The following is a 23,891-nucleotide window of genomic DNA, read 5'->3' as shown; positions in this document are numbered from 1 at the left end:
TCTCTGGATGAAGCTGGTTATCTAGAAATATTCCAGTTGGCTTCCAGATTCTTTGGGGGAGCAAGACCAGAACACTTTCTTGGTTACCCTGTAGGATGACATTCACAAGACAGACAGGAATGAGGGATCAGGACTACAGCTCGTGGTTGATCTGCATTTAGATCCAGACAGTCTGATTGCTTCCCAAATGCCCAGTTGGCACTTTAACTTGGTAGGTCTACCAACTGCAGCATATCTTCTAGGGGAAAATGCAATCAGGTTGTAGTTATCTATGCCCTGGTGGCATCCAGGTTAGATTACAGCCATGATCTAAATGAGGAGTTGTCCATGAAGACTATGTGGAAACGTCATTTCATTTGGTATAAAGCTGAAAGGCTGCTGACTGTTACTTATAAGAAAGAATGTATGTTTTCAGTTTTTAGGGTTTCACTGGCATTTGATGTGTTCCCAGGCACAATTCAAACTGCTGGTCTTGTCCTATAAAGCCCTAAATAGCTTAGAACCAAGAGCCACCTGGTCCCATAGGGATCAGTTCAATTGTTATGATCTGATTTGGAGGACGGACTTTAAGAACTCACATGCTCAGAACCAAGGTTCTGAGTCTCCCTGGTGGTGTCATCTTTTTGTTGCACTCTAAGCTCAGGACCACTCAATGCTTGTTCTGATGGCCTTTATTTAGAAAATGTGTAGACTGCTTAAAATTTTAAATTTCTGAGCAATGTGCAATCTAAAAAACAAAACAAAAAACATGATATAGAATTAATAAACACAAGACAGAATTAATAGATACCTCATATGGCAAGATGACAAATATCAGAGCAATCTAAGCATGTTTAGTTTACTGGGACTTACCCTCAAACCCTCAAGTAATGGGACGGGGGTGGCACTGTGGGTTAAACCACAGAGCCTAGGACTTGCTGATCAGAAGGTCGGCGGTTCGAATCCCCGCATCGGGGTGAGCTCCCGTTGCTCGGTCCCTGCTCCTGCCAACCTAGCAGTTAAAAAGAATGTCAAAAGTGCAAGTAGATAAATAGGTACCACTCCAGTGGGAAGGTAAACGGCGTTTCCGTGTGCTGCTCTGGTTTGCCAGAAGTGGCTTAGTCATGCTGCCAACATGACCCAGAAGCTGTACGTCGGCTCCGTCGGCCAATAAAGTGAGATGAGCGCCACAACCCCAGAGTCGGCCACGACTGGATCTAATGGTCAGGGGTCCCTTTACCTTTACCTTTTACACTCAAGTAAGCATGCATAGGATAAAACCCCGGTTCTTTCCCTAGGTTTTAGTGGGGAACAGGCTTTTAGCTCCAGTCGCTTTTTTAATCCCTGTTTGCTTTGATTTGTTATGCTGCACTTTCGGTTATTTATTTATATATTATTTTTAAATATGATGCAAGCTGTCTTATGAAATATGATTGAAAGACAGGATAAAAATATTTTTAGCGAAAATAAATAGAAATGAAGATACAGCATGAAATTCTACTTCTATCTAATTCTACTGCTTTATACAATCCTTCTTCTTCTAGATTCTTATTTTCGAAACTGTGCTGTATTAGATTCGTTTGCTCGTGGAATCAGCCTGCATGGGGTGTCAGATTTCAGGGTGGAAAACAACATTTTTTACAACATTATGGGCCATGGAGTTAGAGTGGGTAAGTTATACAAAATAAATTTGTGTTATGAAATATTAGTAGAAATTTTCAAGAAGATTCATTTTCCTCAAAACTATATTTTTTCTTAAAAATTTCCATACTTTTTACTTGACATTTCACTCCTTTCATTTTATTGCTTGGTTTCAAAAGCTTTCAATTTCCCCTTAAGATGAAAAACAGACATTTTATATAAAACCAGAAAATGTCAGTTAAATAAAAGCAGCAAAACTATTCTAAGAATTGAAAAATTGAAATAATATATATGGTGCCGATTGTTTGACCTACAGAACCTGTCAGGGAACTGCCATCGGAGCCAGAGGCGGAGGGAAGGCTCCAGAGGGATGCCGGAGAGGGTCCCAGTAGGGAGAGAGGCAGCCCATCTGCTGGGGAAGGAAATCAGCGTAGCACCAGTGGAGAAGGGGGGCAGATGGGGGAATCGGCAAGGGGGCTCCAGGACTCCTCGCCGGAGACCAGCGGGGAGAGCACGGGTCCTCCGCTGCCCACACTCTCCCTGCGCAGAAGACGTCCGTGCAGGGAGAATAGGAGGAGACTCGGCGTCAAAGAACTTCTTTGCTAGAAGAAGTTCAAGAAACGCCCACTGATGGATTCTGCCAGCGACTGAAACAGCCACGAAGTGAAGGGCTGTCCAGACAGAAAGGGTTCAGCCAGGTAACCCAGCCAGGTGTGGCGACGATTTACGCACGAACAACCCCTAGAACCATTACAGAACCTGATACAGTTCTGTGGATTTTGTCATTCCTTCTACTTATTTGTCTCTTTGGTTTACAGGCACTTGAGGGAAATCTTGATCTTTGCAACACAAGTCAAAATGCTGCAAACAAAATGGATGTAATTTTTATTACAGAACTGTAATCTAGTCTCCATCTAAACAAAAGGAGGGATTCTCTGGACCATCTCCATCGTTTTTTGTCCCCCAGCAGCCTTTTGCTGCTTTGCTCACAAGTTGTGTCCCACGCCAGTGTGGTGTAGTGGTTAAGAGCGGTAGTCTCCTAATCTGGGGAACCGGGTTCGCGTCTCCGCTCCTCCACATGCAGCTGCTGGGTGACCTTGGGCCAGTCACACTTCTGTGAAGTCTCTCAGCCCCACTCACCTCACAGAGTGTTTGTTGTGGGGGAGGAAGGGAAAGGAGAATGTTAGCCGCTTTGAGACTCCTGAAGGGGAGTGAAAGGCGGGATATCAAATCCATACTCTTCTTCTTCTCTTCTTCTTCTTAATCATGCCTTTGAAACAGTAAGCAAAGTGTCACTGATTTGCCATTTAGCTCTGGGTTACTGAGCAGGAACCAACTAATGAACATCTCAAGGTATATATTATGTGACCATTGCATGTCTTGCCTCTGTGGCAGCTTGTTAATGTGTTATCTTCATTTGTTTTTAGGAGATTCACTGGATCAGAATAACCTATTAAGGCACAACACAATTATTGGACTTTCTGGAACTGATGGGCTTTCCAGTGTTGAAACCTTGTCACCTGCTGGATTCTACATCCAGGCTCCTGATGATTTGATAGAGGTGAGCTGTAAGGATGTCACAGAGCACCAAGATAAGTGACAGTGTTGTCACAAGGTTCCTTTAGATTCTGTTTGTTGTCAAACAGATACCTCTGGGAAGTCCACAAGCACGGTGTGAAAGCAATAGCCCCTCTGCCACTGTGGCACCCCAATAGCCATCATGACTAATAGCAATAGATAGACCAACCTTTGTAAAGGTAAAGGACCCCTGTCAGTTAAGTCCAGTTGTGAATGACTCTGGGTTGCAGCGCTCATCTTGCTTTATTGGCCAGCATGACTAAGCCGCTTCTGGCCAACCAGAGCAGCTCACGGAAACGCCGTTTACCTTCCCGCCAGAGTGGTACCTATTTATCTACTTGCACTTTGACGTGCTTTTGAACTGCTAGGTGGGCAGGAGCAGGGACTGAGCAACGGGAGCTCACCCCGTCGCGGGGATTCAAACTGCCGACCTTCCGATCGGCAAGCCCAGGAGGCTCAGTGGTTTAGACCACAGCGCCACCTGCGTTATAAATTTGTCTAATTGTGCTGCATGAAAAGGAGTACTTTCTTTTGTCTGATGACTGTGATTTGTACCCTGCTATTCCTCCCAGGAGTTTAAGGTGGCATGCATGTTTCTCCACCTCCATTTTATCTTCACAACAGTACTGCAAGGTAGGTTAGCGTGGGAGTGAGTGGCTGGCTCAAGATCACTCAGTGAATTTCAGGGCAAAACCAAAACTTGAGCTGGGTTCTCTCCAGTCCTAGTCCAACACACAAGGTGACCCCTGAGTTCTTGAGCTATGAGAGAGAGGTAGGGAAATCCCTCCTGCTTTCCCACACTATTCAAGCTGCTTTTTTCATGGTGGAGTGGTGATTAAAGGGGATTAGGCCTGTTTGTTTCTCCTCCTGCTCCCCACACCACCAGCACTGGGAGCGCATATGAGTGATATATGCTCATTTATTAAATAACCATTGTTTCCCCTCCTGTTTTGGATGTTGGGAGAGGGAGGGGCAATTCACATAATTCTAAGTACTAATGTAAATGTTTTTATGCAAGTCAGCTGTTATGACTTGCATAACAATGTTTATACAGTGGTACCTCGGGTTAAGAACTTAATTTGTTCTGGAGGTCCGTTCTTAACCTGAAACCGTTCTTAACCTGAAGCACCACTTTAGCTAATGGGGCCTCCTGCTGCTGCCGCGCCACTGGAGCACAATTTCTGTTCTCATCCTGAAGCAAAGTTCTTAACCCGAGGTACTATTTCTGGGTTAGTGGAGTATGTAAGCGGAAGCGTCTGTAAGCGGAAGCATCTGTAACCCGAGGTACCACTGTATTGGTACTTGGGATGATGTCTCAGAATATGTGACTACATGCACAATCTAAGCCTTAATTCTCACAAACCACAGATGAAGTAGTTGAGTTATGTTTGGAGCACTTTACTTCAGCTTGCAGGCAGTGACACACATAACTAAGTGCTGCTCCATACATAAAATTCCCCACATACAGAAAAATAGCTGTGAGGGTTCTAGCCTAGTCTTCTCTCTGCTTATGATAGCTATCTGTGGGTTGCCATGTTTTTTCAAGGGAGCTTCTCTGCTTTTTGTGAGAATTAGGCTGTAACATGTGAGCCAGATTACATGTGAGCTGTTTGATCCACTGCATTTTACTTTGTCAGACCACCAAGGAAGGGGTCCCCCACAATCATGCTAAGGAATGACTTGGCTTGATGATGGTAGATATTGAATAAAGAGTTTGCATTGATGCTGGCTTATTGTTTCAGGCTTCTTAAAGTCTGCCATTAGGGAGAAGATAAGGAGGCAAGTAGAGAGACGAGTTTGGATTTAAATTCAGCATTAACAAAATATGTTCAATATCCACATGTGGTGTCTTAATCACTTAAAAGGTCATATGGCTGTATTCAATTGCTATCAGATACTCATGGAAATAAACCACTTTCTCTCTGGGAATTTAGCTGCAGAGAGATCTATAGAATACAGTGCCCCAAATAATTTATTTCTGCAGAAAATTCCCTGCTTCGCCAAGACCGCTGCTGTCAAGCTACCAGCTGTCTGCATAAATATGCTGGACTCTCGCCCTCACAAATCATCTGTAGAATGCACTACTGGAGTCGTAGGTAAAATAGTCACTGAACTATAATGTGAGTTGACTACTGAAGCTCTGCATTAACTGTGCTGTGGGCAGTGTGGTCTGAAAAGCTGCGTTTCCAAAAAGGTGCCTAGGCTTGTGCTTCCGGCACTATTCTTGTCTCTTTGCTTTGTGACCCTTGTGACAAATGTCAGACACCGGGACAGTGGGAAAATTGTATAGGTCACGAGACTGGAAACGGGATACGGAGCCTCTCTCTTCTAGGTCACTGGCTCTCCTTTGATCTGGGTCACAAGAAATGAACCGTCATTACCTTCTTAAAGCTCTCCAGTGACCTCTGGGAAGTGAGTTGGTGGTCTGCCTTCCAATCGCTGTGGACAAATATCCACCTCACAAACACTTCCAGTGACACAAGCGGCCACCTTTTGGCCACTGCACATCTGGACCAAATTTCCACTATGATTTTATAGTGTTGAAGGTCTGGGCAGAAAATTCACTCTTTGCAATTCTGCTTAATTCCCTTTTAGATTCTCCCGACTCTAATTCTCTGTGTCCAGGGTTTTTATTTTACTCCTGATTTTGTAGGGAGAGTTTTCTTCAAAATGTATAAATTTGCAGAGAATTCCTTTAACTAGTGAGAAACCCACCAAATGGTAGGGTTTATTATTATTATTTATCACACTGATTTTAATAATGCCATCAATATGCCGGGCACTTTACAGAGGCAAGAAAGTAAAGAAGGTAGGTCCCTGTTCCAGGAACTGTAAGCTGCCCTGTGTTTTCCGGTGGAGGAGCTCCAATCGTGGTGGCAGACATGTGTTGGATCACACCAGTCTTCTGTGTTTGATCTGGCCCTGCTAAGCATGGAGTCTTTGCCACTTTTCTCTGTGTCAGGAATGTTGGTTGCTGGGCATTCAACAAGTATGAAATCCTAGAATTGCAGGAAGGGGGAGAGCCATAATATTACCTATATACTTTAGAGAGAAAAATGTTTGTTTGTTTGTTGTTTGTTTGTTTTTAGTGCCTGTAAGTCTTGTGAACATTGTGCGTGTCTAGTGTTTTCAGCTACCTGTTCATTTATAAGGGATTTTAAAGAATTGGTGCATGTAATCAGCTGTTCTGCAGTTTTCCATTCATTTGCATAAATCATTTTCTTCCCTGGTATGATGGCACACGTATCATAATGGTCACAATACAGTTTAAAAAGTTGGCCCACTTATTTATTTACTTAGGTGTAATATTTAGGCAGGGACGCGGGTGGCGCTGTGGGTTAAACCACTGAGCCTAGGACTTGCTGATCAGAAGGTCAGCGGTTCGAATCCCCACGACGGAGTGAGCTCCCGGTGCTCAGTCCCAGCTCCTGCCAACCTAGCAGTTCGAAAGCACATCGAAGTGCAGGTAGAGAAATTGGTACCGCTCCGATGGGAAGGTAAACGGCGTTTCCGTGCGCTGCTCTGGTTCGCCAGAAGCGGCTTAGTCATGCTGGCCACAGGACGCCAGCTTCCTCGGCCAATAAAGCGAGATGAGTGAGCAACCCCAGAATTGGCCATGACTGGACCTAATGGTCAGGAGTCCTTTTACCTTTAATATTTAGGCCACTCCCCACCCCAACCCCAGTCACATGAAACATTTAAAACACAATTTTTACAAATTACCAAGAGATAAAATAAAAAGAACCAGCAATAACTACCATTAATAAACAACACACAATAGCAATTGAAAAGGCAAGAAACCAGCAGCGTGATCACTAAGAGAATCATGTTTAGAAGTCATCCTCCCCACTTTGTCCCCCCCCCCCCCGGAGAAGCACTGGAAAGGCCTTCTAAACCTCCCTGCTCTTCTCCTTTCCATCTCCAGTGTTGTCATCGAAGAGCAGCAATGGAAGAGAAAAGCAGTTTGCACTGAATGGAAATGCCCTACCTTGAGCAACACACACCAGCTAATGGGTGGGGGTGAATTATCCTGGCATCCTCTGGCTCTTCCAACTCCACAGCTGCTTTTCTCTAGCAAATGAGCAATTGGAAGCCCATGTAAAACTCCCTGTTGGTTCTTTAAAGGCTCACACTTCCCTGCCCTAAACCTGATATGTGTAATGTCAGGTGTAATTTGTTTCCACAAAACAGCCTCACACACTAAATGAGGAGACTTGGCAGGCTAGAGGTTCCGCATCTCTGTCTGAGATGAGAGCCAGGCTTCCTCAAACTCGGCCCCCAGAAGTTTTTGGCCTACAACTCCCATGATCCCTAGCTAGCAGGAGCAGTACTCAGGGATGATGGAAATTGTAGTCTCAAAACATCTGGAGGGCTGAGTTTGAGGAAGCCTGGATGAGACCATGGCTGCACCAGCAAAACTGTTAGAGCTGCTTGAAAAGATGCAGGATATTTTAGCTGAATATGTCGTTTTTCTTAGCCAGTAATACTTTTCTGCTTTGCTCTGATATTCATTTGAAAACAAGGAACAAACAGACAGTGGTTTGTTTTTCTCCCCTTTACTGTTGGACCTGCCATTACTCTGTCTACATGTGGTGCCACACAGAGGCTGTCTCCATGTTGGGAAACTCTTGACAAACCCTGTCAAGCACCCTAGAGAGGCCCCTCCAGCTCTCTGTCAGATGATGGAGGCAGAGGAGGCTTGTGGCTGGAGGGAGCACCATATCTGACTCCTTCTGAAGTAAAATTATGTCTCTCAGTTTTCATCCTGAGGTGTCTGAATCTTTGGATTTCCAAACCAACTTGACATGGATGTTCATATAGGTCTGAAGATAAAATGCCACAACCTTTTCCAGTATTATGGGATCTTAACTGCATTGAGATGGATGTTCTATAACCATATTCTCCTCCTCAGGGTAACACAGTGTGTGCTGCGGGACATGGCTATTTTTTCCACCTTTCTCCTTCAGGACCATCAGAGGCTCCAGTTCTGTCCTTCAGTAAGAATCGAGCCTATTCTTGCACGAGGTATTTTTGCATTCAGTTTGTTTGGATAATATTTCCCCCTCCTTCCTCTCTGTCATTCTCTCATGTGTGCAAGCATGTGCACACATGTGTGTGAGCACACACTCACTCTGCTGCATAAATGTTAATTACAATAGCCAATAAGGGGTGGGGGAGTGTTTAATGCTTTCTCTGATCTTTCCCCAGCAGGATGAAAACATACTAATATGCTATGGTCCATTTCTCATAGACTGTAAATAGGGTTCATTTCAATTTCAATTACAATTACATATATTCTTCTTTCCCAGTTCTAAACTATTGCCTAGTATTTTCATCTAGTAAACAGCTGTTGCATTTCATTTCAGAGATGTAGAATCTGCATATAGGCTTCAGTATTTGATACATTCCAAGTCAGTCTTACAGGGATGCGGGTGGTGCTGTGGTCTAAACCACTGAGCCTCTTGGGCTTGCCACTCAGAAGGTCAGCGGTTCGAATCCCCGCGACGGAGTTCCGCGACGGAACTGCCAACCTAGCAGTTCAAAAGCACGTCAAAGTGCAAGTAGATAAATAGGTACTGCTCTGGCAGGAAGGTAAACGGCATTTCCGTGCACTGCTCTGGCTTCGCCAGAAGCGTCTTAATGATGCTGGCCACATGACCCAGAACTGTCTGCGGACAAATGCCAGCTCCCTCAGCCTGTAAAGCGAGATGAGCGCCACAAACCCAGAGTCGTCTGCGACTTGACTTAACTTTCAGGGGTCCTTTACCTTTACCTTTTAAAGTCAGTCTTAAGTGTGCTTTTTGGGAAAATTCATGTTTGAAATGTAGAACCCTGCATATTCTAGTTCAAAATGACCCCCAATTTATATATACACACATTCACACACATAAACAAATAAGTACACAGCCATATATAGTGGTTCAGGCTTTTTGTGTGGCTTATAAATTGACTGTTAGTAATTGTATTAGAAGTATTCAATCCATTCTGACAGTTAAGTACATTTTTTTAATAATCTGCAAAAAAAGGAATGATCACACAGATTTTTGAACAGGGTGTTTTTGTTTATGCCTGCTTTACTATTCAGTTTCCTGATTACCCACTGCTTTTTCTATTTTCCTTTGTATGTGCTTAGTAATTACTATAATTTAATTCCTGTGGAGTCAGGTACCTCTACTGATGTTTCCATCCTCAAAGTACCTAAGTGTAAAAATCCTTGGCTCTGACTTGCAGTTTTTGTTACAGTGTGTGTTTTATAGTAACAGCTAATTCAGTAATATTTGCCTGTGAATATATGCTGTGAACTGGAATCACATTTTCTTCTCAGTATAAAGAACATGTACATTTAGGAAGAAACTTGAATTCCAAAGTGAATTCACTTGATTCAATTCAGGCAGATCATGACTGATCAGATCATGAAACAAATTCAGAATCCACAATCAATTAGATTGTGTTCCTGGAAAATATATTTGTCTTTTAAACTTGCAAAAATTGGTATTCCAGCTGCCAAGAGCCTGGATTGGTTCCTTTCTTCAAATGCACATGTTTATATGCAATTTTTATATGCAATTTTTCATTAAAAAGTTATTTTCACTAATACTGTGCAATCATATCTTGTTCCGAAGTTACATTTTGGGGATGGTGGGTGCATACACCTGAAAAAGCGTGTACTCCAACTGCCTCCGTACGAATACCTTCTGGAGCTGGCGCGCTGAGTGGAACTTACCCAACAAGCAAGGCAGAGGGCTGTTACGCTCCCTTTTTTGGAGCAAGTCCCTCCTGCTCGGTGCGTGGGTTCTGTGAGATTTCACAGGGCTGTCCGAGTTCTTGTGAGATCTTGTGAGAGCACCTCAGAGCCCACTAAGCACGGTGGCAGGCAAGCTCTTTGTGTGCTGAGAAAACGGGTGCAAAAAGAACATTTAAGCTTTCTGCCTTGTTTTCAGCCAGTTTGCACTATTTTAACTGGTGAGCTTTCAATTGCTTAAGCTTGAAATTGTGTAAGTTAATTACACACAAGATGTGGTTGTACTGTATATGCATTTCTATGCCCCATCATATACATTTTTGTACAGATTGCTTAGCATGAGGATCTCATTGCACAATTCAGAGAACTTCAATTTTTGAAGGATGGTTATGTTTCAGTTCACCTATTGGGAAGTGTGAGTCACAGTATGTAGATTTGTCTTTAAATGCAAACTGGGTTCTCTCCCATCCTTCCTATATCTGCACATTTTCCCATCTCAATGTTTTGTTATAAAGCCATTATCATTCATTTCAATTTAAACAGCTTTGGACTCCTAATATACCCAGAATATCATCCTCAAAGAGTAAACACCACATTGCCTGTTACATTCGAAACCTTCACAGCATGGCAATGTGAAGGTGGAGTTAAGGTAGGATAACCATAATTTTTTGCTTCCCCACCACCAAGTCTTCTGAAACACTTTAGCAATGGGGTAGTTTACCTGGTGCCCTTGACATGTTTGGGACTACAAATTCATCATCCTTGAGACCTTGTCCATTGAGCATGCTGGCTGGGGCTACTGGGAGTCAGAGTTACAACATATACCATAATATTCATTGGCTCCAACTACTGTAACTTTGTTGTGCAACAATTTATCAATAATTTTCATTGTTTACATGGATAACAATAAATGATAATAAATTGAGGAGACCTAAGTCAAAATAGAACAATAAACAAAGTTCAAAAAGAGATATTTGTTATTGTTTAGTCATTTAGTCGTGTCCAACACTTCGTGACCCCGTGGACCAGAGCACTCCAGGCACACCTGTCTTTCACTGCCTCCCACAGTTTGGTCAGACTCATGCTGGTAGCTTCAAAGACACTGTCCCACCATCTCGTCCTCTGTCGTCCCCTTCTCCTTGTGCCCTCCATCTTTCCCAACATCAGGGTCTTTTCCAGGGAGTCTTCTCTTCTCATGAGGTGGCCAAAGTATTGGAGCCTCAGCTTCAGGATCTGTCCTTCCAGTGAGCACTCAGGGCTGATTAAAAAAACCAAACAGATATACTTCCCCTTTTTATGATAACTATTGGGGGCATGTATTTTATGTCTCTGCTATTGCAGTCTTGATCCTGTGTGGACGTACTGAAAATCCAGTCTTCTGGTTTGTTTCTCATTGTTAATCAAGCAGATGAGGAATAAGATAAAAGGGGAGGAAGGCAGGGTGGATAAATTACTGTGTCAGCTGGGTAAGAGCTCAAGATTGCTGTGTCACGCCTGTTGCTATTTTGGGACAATACGATTGTAGCCAAAGCCCTGTAGAAGCTACCTGTAGAAGCATGGCATTCCTTCATACTCATTTCACATACCTTGGACTGTATTTATTATGGCTCAGAGATGGAACATCATCATCATAGCTAGGTGGCAGTGCCATTTAATCCCTCCACCAGGGCTATTGACTTTATGATGATGTCTCTGGTCCCCAGGTATTTAAAAATTGAACGAATTGAGCCATGCGAAAGTTAAGTATAATGCTAATTTTACCATTTAAATAATAATTTACAAATTATGTTAACCCAATGGATGTATCTTTGTGTCTCACTTTGTAAATACGAAAACTTTGTGATTTAACTATTTCACAATTAAAATAAATAAACTGGAAAAAATAATCATAGTTAAGTGTCCCTTGTAGCATAAATTGTGGAATGTCAACAGTAATTCATTCATGCCACGTGATAAAGTGTGGCCAGACTGAAAAAACACCATTGTAACTAATGGTTAGGTGATTGGTAAATTCATAATTTTTGTTAAGGCCTGAGAGGTCACTGTCTTCTCGCAGTGTCTTATGGAGCACAGACAACTATTAATTTACTTTATATGTTGATTTCCTTTGTAATAATATATTAATGTTTAAAATATTTATTATTAACAGATTATTAACTGTAGCAACCTACAGCTTTGGAGCTTCCACATCTCGTCTTGCAAATATTTTGGAATTGACATTGTGGAAAGTCTTGGAAACACCTCTGTGGTCAATAGTTTACTACTTGGTCACTTGCATGAGAAGGTAAGAACTCAAGTTGTCCTCCACTTTCAGAGGCTATCAAAGAAACAAACTTAAAGAGCTAAAAGGGCAATAAAGTTAGAAAAAAACAGCTTTAGGGGGAATATTGAGGTCTTTTCTCAGCACTGTTGTCAGACTTTATAGTCATATCTAGATGTCAAGCTAAATCATAGTTTAGTGTGATGTGAATGAGCTGTAATGAGACTTACGGTAGGTTCTTGTTCTGCCCTCTCCATAGTTGCTAGTTGACTTATGGCTAAGTTTAATGGCGCTTTACCCTCTAATAAATGTGTATAGGATTGTAGCCTTATTCTTTCATGGGAGTAAGTGGGATTTACTTTTGAGTAGACGTGTATAGGTTTATGAAGTTAGGCATGGTGTACTTTGTATATTCAATGTATCCCAGTGACAATTGCAGAACTAATAAGGAAAGACCTGACTAGAGAAGACATTTGCTCTCTCATCCAGAGTCTGTCTTAGTTTTATGTTTGGTTCTAATTTTTCCTTCATTGCTTTGGCAATATTTTTAATCTCTTTGTCTCAATTCTCTAATCTGTAAAACAGAAAATAATTCCCTGTGGCATAGTGAGGGCTTATCCGTTCATCTTTATCCGCTGCTTTGAAGCTGAGGAAAACTATGTATCTGTTGTTAACTATTTATTGTATTGTATTGAAATCCCTCTCCACAAGTATACCAAACCAAAAGCCACTCGGATTCCTATTAAACTCTGAGTAACAACAGTTAAGGGTGTGCAGGGTATTTGTGTCTCAAACAGAATGTGTTTGGAAGCTGCTGTAAAAGGTTATCCAATGTTGCACAAATACAGTTGGCTAGCGAGCAAGAATCCCTTTTTATTCATAGCCAGTATTTCAGGAACCGAATTATGTCAGTATAAAAAATATGAGGGATGTTGTTGTTGTTGTTGTTTTGCATACGTGTTTGTCCAGAGCATGTGCTCTATCCCTGGGCCCAACCCAGAGAAGGTGCCCCACCAACTGAGAGGAGAGGTGGCTTGCAGAGAGTAGAGGAGAGAGACTGTAGAATTCCTTCTACAGGACCCTATGCTTTTGCCCATTTCCTTCACACATCTCTGTCTGCAAGCTGCCTGAACAGCGGTGACTAGCAAAGGGATGCTGTAGTGGCTTGCACCATTTATTGTTCTCTGCTTGAAAGGTCCCCAAGAACTAATAGCTTTTGCCAGCCGCACCATTCCCAGAAGCAGAACCCAAAGTTCTTAATACGGGTCAATGTCAGGAGAGGTGCTCCTTCAAGTACCTGGGTTTGTTTCATTTCCATAAGCTGTGTGTAAGGGTGTGTGCAGGTGTGTGTGTAAACCCAGGGAGCCTTAGGAGTGTGAGATGGTGGAGAAACAATATTCCTTGTGAAAGTGAGGAAAACTGAGGCAAAGAAGCTCAGGAGCCAGGAGAGATTAGAATGGTAGAGTGGGGTGAGCAACAAGAAGACACATAGAAATCTTCGGTAGGTGGTTTCCAGTACATCTAAGATACGGCCTTTTGGTTTTGTTTTACTGTCGCTGGATATAGAGCACTTTAGTGCCCCCTCCCCATACTTGTTAAGAGATTTAAAGCACTCAGCTATGCTTTGTTCCTCACAGCACCCTGGGGGTGTGATTATCTTCGATTATCTCACGATAAAGAGTTGTCTTGTCATAATTTACATATTAATTTATGTAATTCTATCCTTTAATAATGATGTCTCTTTAACATCAATTAAAACTTTATGACATTAATTTAACAAGAAGGCTAAACCTTCCACTCAGCCAGCCCTTTTATTTTTAAAATATGCCTTTAAACCAGCTGTTACTTCTGTCCTTTTGTACTTCTGCTCTTTACACAGCAAGTTAATTTGTGGGGGGAGGGGAGATGGCTTCCATCAAGGCCAGAGAACAATGTTGCCTACAGTTGGAACTTAAAATTACTGTTGCATGTGTAGTTCTGTTTAATAGCTGTTAGCAACTCAGAAAGTGCATAGCTCCTCCTGTCTATAGGTATGACTTGTGAAAGATACAACTTTCAATTCTTGCACAACTTACGTTTTCACAAGGGCCTAAAGGCAGGAAGAGCATGGAGAGCTTAATAGTGAAGGACACAGAATTTGAGATGGATACTGAACCAAGTGGGAAGCCAGTGGTGGAAGCTGAGAATGAGTGTGACATAGTATGAGCTACGGGAGAAATCAATGATTTCGGTGAAGATTTGCATAGAAGTGAGAGAACTGAGGCGTGAGAGAAGAAGACAGAAAGCAGAGAACACAGGATCAAACATAGGATAATTGAGATAGGACCTGGGAGAGAAAGCTGAAAATCTGGGAGCCTTTCTGGACATGCAAATCACTGTGTCTAGTTCTGGGCACCACAATTTAAGAAGGTAGAAGGTGTGCAGAGGAGGGCGACCAAGCTGATCAAGGGTCTGGAAACCAAGCCTTATGAGGAGTGGTTGAAGGAGCTGGGTATATTAGCCTGGAAAAGAGGAGAGTGAGAGGAGATATGTTAGCCATCTTTAAATATCTCAAGGGCTGTCACATGGAAGATGGAGCAAGCTCATTTTCTCCTGCTCTGGAGAGTAGGAATTGAACCAATAGCTTCAAGTTACAAGGAAGGAGAGTCCAACTAAACATCAAGAGAACTTTCTGGCAGTAAGAGCTGTTTGACAGTAAGAGCTGTGAAACAGACTCCCATGAGAGGTGGTGGACTCTCCTTCCTTGGAGGTTTTTAAGCAGAGGTCATGGATGCTATAGCTGAGATTTCTGCATTGGACTAGATGACCCTTGAGTCCCATCCATCTCTACAATTCTATATTCCTATGAAATGAATAAAAGAAACCGCTGGAGCTATATCACAATATAGTCTCTTTCTATATTATTGTTGCAGGATGGAACTTGTATGCAGGCAGGACTGAAAACTCCCCAAAGGCATGAACTATTGATTTCAAATACAACCTTTATGAATTTTGACATTCCCAATTGCACTGCAATCGCCACCTGTTCTGGTTGTTACCGAGGTCAAGGTAAGATAGGCTTTCTGTGCAAAAATAAAAACAAAAATGTGGTGGTGGATTTAAATGTGGACTGTTCTGTGCCTGTGAACTGGCTTCCTTGCAGGGTCAAATAAGTGACCACAGCACGCAGGGAATTCATGCTGGTGACAGTGGAGGCTTCCCTGCAAATGCAAATAGCAGCCTTGGAGGGGAGAGGATTCAACTCTCCCCCCCCCAATCCCCTGTGTTTCTGATCCTGCATGAGCTCAACTGAATTGGCTTCATGCAATCAAGGTTGTGTCCAGTTTGATCCAAATGCAACTTCATAAAATAGGCAGAAAACATGGGGCAACAGAATAATGAGAAAAGGGACATGGAGTTGTACTATCTACAAACTGTACTATCTGCAGACTGACAGCCTGCACAAAGTCCTATTTAATGTTTGTTTATTTTACCCTAAAGAGATACTATCTTCTGTGACCCACCTCAAATAAGACCTCAGCATTTGATGAACGGGGCATAAGCAGTGTCCTGAGATCATGCCCATAATCCGGCTTTCTGAAATACTGTATATTTTATAAATGTTGTTCTGCCCATAAAAATAGCATACACTCATAAACAGCATTAAAAGCTGACTATAAATAATTTGAACACCAGCTATCCTTAAATGCATCATTTCAGCATGCTATATTTCAATGAAACTGTGGCTTTAGGGAGAAATCCAACATGGCGCGATAACAAATGTCTCATCAATGCAAGCATTTCAGACAGAACAACCCTTCTCTTTCCCCCCTATGGGCTGTTCTGGGGGGAGGGCTCTCTCAAACCCCTCCCAAGCTAATTTGGGGGGCATGGGGGATGGAGAGAGGAGTAAGCCCCATTGCATAAGCAGAAGTCCTTGTGCAGGCCGGCCATCCATGGACAGGGTTCATTGGGCAAATCCCACCCTTAGTTTTGAGTAGGCACACAATGTCAATTTCATTGCGAATGCCATGCTCCAAATACCTTTATCTCTAGTTACCAACAGTGGATATGTCATAGATTTTCAGTATGAAGTAATACATGCCTTTAGGTTATTAATAAACAAGTAAGCAATGATATATAAGTGTATTCTTTCAATATCCCAAAATAATTCTGACCCCTCCCCGACTGAATCAGATTTCGTAGCTTGTTCATCAGTTATTAGCAACAAGACCATATTTCTCTCTCCCTGTCCCTACTTTACAGGCGGATTTGCTGTGAGGTCTGAACAAGTGCTACTTCTAAATGCCCCAAATTGGATATCGTTCCCATTTCCTCATTGTGCGATTCTTAAAGATCTAGATGGCACAATCACAGGGCAAAGGGGGAGCTTCCTCCTCCCTTCTGTGGATACGCTTCCAGATTCCTGCTTGCTGAGTGTCAATGCCAGTCAAGTTGCCAGTGGCAGTCTTTGCCATGGAAATATTACTTTCCACCGTATGTCTATTGGCCTGTAAGTATCATTCTTTTCTCAAATTCTTCATATAGCATGGGAGCTCTCACATGGGAGATTGGGGAAAGATGTGGACTGCTCTATAGAGTACATGCCACATCAAGGAATGTATGCACATACACAAAGAACATCTCTTTCCCAAGACTGACGTCCCCTGGAATGCCCAATTATGCTTTTACATGATTCCCATATGCGAACAAGTGCATCCTTGTTTAAGGGTTGCAAAAAGTGGTGTGGCTGGAGATAGAACTTTTTGCATGCAGGGCAGACGTTCTGCTGCCAAGCTCCAGCATGGGCTGCCTCAGACCTAGCTAAGCCTTACGCCAAATGAGAGTGAAGATGGAGCTACTAACTCTTGCTGGGCCCAGAACAGACATGGGCCTTGGCAAATGTCTCTGAAAACTGCTGGCAGCAGTCACATGCAGCAGGATCCAGTTTGGATTTGTATGTGCAAAACAGGTGTTCTCTGTGTAAAGTGCTCCTGGTGTATGTGCTCAGTGGAGGTGGGTGGAGGGCTAAAATTGTTGGGATGCACCCAAGGGAACGGGGGCAATTGGCAGGCCCCAGCTGGCTCCATAGAATCATAGAATCCTAGAGTTGGAAGAGACCACAAGGGCCATCGAGTCCAACCCCCTGCCAAGCAGGAAACCCCATCAGAGCACTCCTGACATATGGTTGTCAAGCCTCTGCTTAAAGACCTCCAAAGAAGGAGACTCCACCACACTCCTTGGCAGCAAATTCCACTGTCAAACAGCTCTTACTGTCAGGAAGTTCTTCCTAATGTTTAGGTGGAATCTTCTTTCTTGTAGTTTGGATCCATTGCTCCGTGTCCGCTTCTCTGGAGCAGCAGAAAACAACCTTTCTCCCTCCTCTATGTGACATCCTTTTATATATTTGAACATGGCTATCATATCACCCCTTAACCTCTTCTTCTCCAGGCTAAACATGCCCAGCTCCCTTAGCCGTTCCTCATAAGGCATCGTTTCCAGGCCTTTGACCATTTTGGTTGCCCTCCTCTGGACACGTTCCAGTTTGTCAGTGTCCTTCTTGAACTGTGGTGCCCAGAACTGGACACAGTACTCCAGGTGAGGTCTGACCAGAGCAGAATACAGTGGCACTATTACTTCCCTTGATCTAGATGCTATACTCCTATTGATGCAGCCCACAATTGCATTGGCTTTTTTAGCTGCCGCGTCACACTGTTGGCTCATGTCAGGTTTGTGGTCAACCAAGACTCCTAGATCCTTTTCACATGTACTGCTCTCAAGCCAGGTGTCACCCATCTTGTATTTGTGCCTCTCATTTTTTTTGCCCAAGTGCAATACTTTACATTTCTCCCTGTTAAAATTCATCTTGTTTGTTTTGGCCCAGTTCTCTAATCTGTCAAGGTCGTTTTGAAGTGTGATGTGATCCTGTCCTCTGAGGTGTTAGCCACCCCTCCAGTGGGCTCCAGCCCACTGGCCGGTTGTCGATCGAACTCCAATCCTTGGTTCTGCATCAAAACTGTGACTCAGAGATTCAGAAGCCTTTCAGAAGTTGAGCACGCAAGCCAGCAGAGATAACAAACTCTTCACGACGGAAGGGCATACAGAGGCATATGTAAAGCATATTTACAAGCAGTTTATTCAGCATAGATCAGAACAAAGAAAACATGTCTGCTCTCGTTCATGTCCAAGCAAGAAACAGCATAAAGCAAAAGCTATACACAAATAGAAGTTCCCAGCAAGCTGTGCTGGAATGTAAACAGACATGTGACATACAACAGCTCCACACATCTGTTTAGGTGGAACGGAACATCAATAGCCTAACAAAAATATCAGGTTAAGTTGGTGAACAATTGATTTCAGTATTGAGGTTCATTTTATCAGCACTATTTTAAGACAGCCTTTTAATTCTTGCTTCATTTTCTAGAGATGTATGATTACAGTAGATTATTTCACAAAGGTAAGAAACCAAAAGCATTTAGAGCCAAGCGGTGTGTTTTTCCTTAATACAAAAAGGAGACTCAGAGAGAGAAACCCTTAGGATAAGTAAGCTAATGGTAAACATAAACAGGAGACTTAATATTTATTCTACTCAGAGTTGCTGAATGGTTTAGCAAATCCTTTGTGGGCCGTTTATGCTCAACAGTTCTGCACACTACTCTTGAGCTAAATTACATAACAGTTTATACAACCATGATGGCAAATTGTAACCAAGGCTGTCAAGGGCCATCTATTAGTCATGCCAGATTTTTGCAGCATGCTGCTTCTTAACTGAAACTTACATGGATGTAAAAATTTGGTGTTGTCAATAAGTCATAAGTTGGTTTCGTTCTTAACAATTTTTGAAAGGTTCCTGACAGTTTGAGGCAGGGGTTAACTTCATCTTATGGCTGTTGCCTTTTCCTGGTTTCCTTTGCATAAAGACAAGATCAGTTCCTAGAGAGTTTCCCTCCTCCCTTGGTAATGAAAGCTCTCTCCTCTTAATGATCCATGCAGACTCCCTCAGCTCCTCTGAATTACAAATACTCGTGCCCTACTCTGCTCCATTAACATTAAAGAGAGGTAGATTGGTGGCTATTTAGGGCACAGTGAAAATCACTGGCTATTTAGGGCAAATTAAAATGGTGCTAATTATGGTTGCAGGAATGCTCAATTATGTGGGCAATATAGTACCGGTAGTTCTATTTTGGTGCTAGCTTGACAGTGTATAAAAACAGAATCATTGTTTGGAAAGAGACTCTGATATCCATTTCCAGTTCACGGTTAACCTGCATGTTTTAAAGGGAGGGAGCGTATTGTTGCCTTTTCAAGGATTAAACCAAGAGATTTATTTGGAGGCACCAAACAAGGGAGGCTGAACTGACTACATTTCTTTCTTTTCTATTTTGCTGAGGATACTCAGAGATGGACAAGAATTATACTGTAAATAATACTGTCAAATACTCATAGTTTTGGGCAGTGAAACCACAGAAGTCTATTGACACTGAACCTCGATTTTGGCTCCTTGTTTATCAGAAACACTGTCTAGAGCAGCCTTTCTCAATCTGTGGGTCCCCAGATGTTGTTGAATTACAACTCCCATCACCCCTAGCTAGCAAGGCCAGAGCTCAAGGATGATGGGAATTGTAGTCCAACAACATCTGGGGACCCACAGGTTAAGAACCACTGGTCTACAGCATGAGCCATGTGAGAAGCTCATTGCAACAGCAAGGAACTAGTAGTTCACAGAAGAGAGACTTGTCTAAAAGGGAGGTAGGCTAGAGAACCAGTTCAGTACATCGGAAGTGTGCTCTCTGAAATATTTGATGCAAAAATTGCACAGAAGACAAATTCTGGGAAATGGGAAGACCTACACTGGCTCCCAGTACGTTTCTGAGCACAATTCAAAGTGTTGGTGATGACCTTGAAAGCCCTCAAGGCCTTGGCCCAGTATACCCAGTCTCCACCTCCATCGTTCTGCCCAGACACTGCAGTCCAGCGCTGAGGGCCTTCTGGCGGTTCCTTCACTACAAGAAGCCAAGTTACAGGGAACCAGGCAGAGGGCCTTCTCGGTAGTGGCACCCGCCCTGTGTAACGCCCTCGCACCAGATGTCAAAGAGAAAAATAACTACCAAACTTTTAGAAGACATCTGAAGGCAGCCTTGTTTAGGGAAGCTTTTAATGTTTAATAGGTTATTGTATTTTAGTGTTTTGTTGGAGGCTGCCCAGAGTGGCTGGGGAAACCCAGCCAGATGGGTGGGGTATAAATTATTATTAAATTATTATTATTATTATTATTATTATTATTATTATTATTATTATTACTACTACTACTACTACTACTATATTTTTCCGTCTATAAGACGCCCCCATGTATAAGAATTACAATTATATTTTGGGGGCAACAACCAATCGCCAGTCCACCCTCGGCACTATCCGTGTATAAGACGCCCCCTAATTTTTAACATTATTTTTAAGGGCAAAAACCTAGTCTTATACACAGAAAAATACGGTATCTATGTTTTATGCCATCTGAGCTGTCATTAGCCTAAGCCTTTGAAAGACAATGACAAACTAATAAGCACTCTAAAATAACAGTAGCTATTAGACAATGAAACGTGGCTATTCTTAATTGTTTTTCAGAAAGGCCCCGATCTGTCCTTATAATTTAAAAGTGACTGATAGTCGCAATAAGACAACCATGGTCAGTTATGTCTCTGACACTCTGTCAAATGCAAATGGCTGGATGGTTCTTCTTTTGGATCAGGAGACTTATAGTCTGTCATTCGACAACCCTCTGCTGAGTGAAAACCTGCAGGTAACAATTCCCTCCCCTTCATAAATCATATTGGTACATTTGTTAGGGGTGCACACTGCTCACAAGATTGGGTTTGCACTAAAATTGTAGAAGCACCATTAAAGTTTATTTTGGGCTGAGCTAAACAAAAAGGTATCTACTTCCCAGGTAAAAATCATTCCCTCTTATTGGAAGTTGGAGCTCCTTCACTATTGACAAGTCTATCTCCACCTCTCCATTTTGGTGTCTTAGACTAATAGAATTGTAGATTTAGAAAGGACTCCAATGGCCATTGAGTGTTAAGCAATGCAGGATTCACAACTAAAGAATCTCTGACAGATGGCCATCCAACATCTGGTTAAAAGCAGGTAGTCCGTCCTTAAGAAAAAGCATCCTTAAGCTCCCTTCCGTAAAGTACAGTGGTACCTCCAGTTGTGAACGGAATCCGTTCCGGAGCTCCGGCCGCATCTCAAGGAATTCACAACCAGAGATGCCAGTTCTGCGCATGCGTGCAGCGCGGTTTAGCGCTTCTGTGCATGCGTGCGGTGTGTAGAGTGCTTGTGCACTTGGGCGTGTGGCGAAACCCGGAAAAACCCTGCCGCATTTGCATCCTGAAATATACACAACCAGAGGAGTGCATATCTAGAGGTACCACTGTACTAGGATTGGAGTAGCTGCAAACAGCATGGTGGGGCTAAGTTGGTCATGTGACCTCTGTGCCCCTCTCTCCTTCCGTTCTGGTTCGCTGCAGTCTCATAGCCAGACAGAGGTCAAGGGAGTGGCACAGTCCACTGCTAGATTGGAGAGCATTGATGAAACCATTCCCTTTGATGGTAACATAGACCTGTCAGTCACCACGGAGCTTTCCCTCTGCACGTTCTCTCCATTCTGCTGTTTTCTCCATCATCCTGCCCTCATGTTAGGTTGTTAAGCTAAGATTAGAGGCATTGCTTTCACTTTTAGCAGACACTTGTTTTGATGTCTGGAATGTGAAGATACCAAGAAAAAAGCACACCAAGAACTCAGGCCAAGGTAAGTTTCAATAGTGGGAGTGGTCCCTGCTCACAAGTTAATAGTCAGTAGTAACAAGGACTAATCCATTCAAAAGTATGTATTCTGACAAGGATTACAACTCAGATAGATATTACAAACTCTAACAGAGATTTCAAACTCAAACTCATAAAGATATGTATAACACAATAATTTGTTGCGTGTCGAGGTCCCCAAGCCACCCCCAAATAACTCACAAATAACGCACACTTAATTTTTGTTTAAGCTTTTTGGCATAATTTTGGCCACAACTTTATTTAAATACAAAACCGTGAGTAGTTGTTTAGGCATTGGTTAAGACTATCTGTCCCCCCGCCTGGGGTCAGAACTGACTTCCGGGCACCACCGAAGCACAGTGCGGGGGAAAGCAAGTCGGGGAGAAATGGAGCTGAGTCACAGACCCTCAATTCTCACCCGCATGCTCCCCAAAGGCTTGCCAGCCCTAGTCCCATTCCAGGGATTGGATGAAAAGATGGCAAGCCCCAGGATTCCTTTAACGGAATTCCCTTTCTGCAGCAACCATGGAGGGGCAGGCCCAGCCTATCCTAACCCCTCCTCCACCAATTTATAACCAATGCCTAACCGCAACCTTACAAGTTGTGACGATGCTATGTACTGAGTTGAATAGGATCCAAACTGCAGCAGTCTGATTGGTCCTAGAACAATAGGATCCAAATTGCAGCAGTCTGATTGGTCCTAGAACAATAGGATTCAGAATGCAGCAGTCTGATTGGTCCTAGAACAATGCAGCAATATGATTGGTTGGCAGGAACCACCCAATCATGCTCCAGATATAAGTGAATCCACAACCTGATTGGCTTACAGTAGAATTCCAGAATTAGCCAATCATGTGCAGCCCATTGTGTAAATAATGTATATAAAGCAGATACTTTGAGGGGACATTCATTCATTCCTCCTCACCACTATGAGCTGAATAAAGAGCATGAAATCACTTTGCGACTCTGAGTATATTTCACTGGCGACGAAGGTGGGATCCCGCTGAGCTGACTGCCACACACACAGCACCGCAGCACCGCCACCTGCCGCACCGCTGCCTCGCACCGTGTATCCAGGCTTCAGCTCCGGGACACAAGGAATTCAGAATGGCAACCGACAGCAGCTTCTCGCCGTTCAACCCAGCAACGGGAGACTGGGAAGCGTACGCCTCCCGTTTTACCTTCCTACTAGAAGCCAAAGGGGTCACCGATGAAGAAGACGCCAAGAAGAGGGCGATATTCTTCAGCGTCTGCGGAGAGGAGACATTTGAAATTGCCCGGGCTCTCCTTGCGCCTGAAGACGTCGCTACTGTTCCATACAAAACAATAATGGAACAGCTCAAGGGGCACTTTTCGCCACAGCCCTCAGTGGTGGCTCGTCGAAATGCCTTCTACGCAAAGCGGCAAGCCCCTGGGGAAACCATAACTGGGTTTGTGACCTCTCTCCGCCAAGCCGCCCGGTTCTGCAACTTCTCAGAGCTGGAGAACATGCTTCGGGACCGCCTCGTTGGTGGCCTGAAGGATGAGAAGCTGCAATGACGCCTCTACGCTAAGAAGGACCTAACGTTCCAGGTCGCTCTGGAGGAGGCCCTGGCAACGGAAGCTGCCAAGAGGTCGACACAAGAGGCACGGCCGAGCCTGCCATCCCAACTGAGGGTTCACCACGAAAACCTCACCAACGACTCAGGATCTGACAGGGAGGAAGTGCACCGAGTACAGCAGCACACTCAAGCAGCCCACATACCACAGCTGCCTCGACGAGAAGGAGGGAACTGCGCAAGCTGCGGGGGAAGTCACGAGAGGAGGACCTGCCGTTTCCGCAACGTAGAGTGCAGGCAGTGCAGAAAATTGGGACACATCACCCGGGTGTGTCGGGCTCGGCCCACCCGACGC

General features: G+C 43.5%; 1 protein-coding gene across 2 annotated transcripts in view; it reads left to right on the top strand.

The window, feature by feature from the left end:
* PKHD1 (PKHD1 ciliary IPT domain containing fibrocystin/polyductin) overlaps positions 1-23,891 on the top strand; it is a 242,753-nt gene that overhangs the window by 119,241 nt on the left and 99,621 nt on the right. For both annotated transcript variants that reach the window (XM_083729646.1, XM_083729647.1), the window contains 8 exons: positions 1,524-1,649; positions 3,048-3,181; positions 8,111-8,223; positions 10,484-10,589; positions 12,090-12,224; positions 15,113-15,248; positions 16,446-16,692; positions 20,799-20,973. In XM_083729646.1, coding sequence (XP_083585772.1) covers positions 1,524-1,649; positions 3,048-3,181; positions 8,111-8,223; positions 10,484-10,589; positions 12,090-12,224; positions 15,113-15,248; positions 16,446-16,692; positions 20,799-20,973 — 1,172 coding nt within the window. The remainder of the gene's footprint in view (positions 1-1,523; positions 1,650-3,047; positions 3,182-8,110; positions 8,224-10,483; positions 10,590-12,089; positions 12,225-15,112; positions 15,249-16,445; positions 16,693-20,798; positions 20,974-23,891) is intronic.

The sequence above is a fragment of the Podarcis gaigeae genome (genome assembly GCF_964106915.1).
Source record: "Podarcis gaigeae genome assembly, chromosome: 3".
Taxonomy (NCBI): domain Eukaryota; kingdom Metazoa; phylum Chordata; class Lepidosauria; order Squamata; family Lacertidae; genus Podarcis; species Podarcis gaigeae.
The sequence above is the reverse complement of the archived record's forward strand: the minus strand, read 5'-3'. Positions and strand labels throughout refer to the sequence as shown.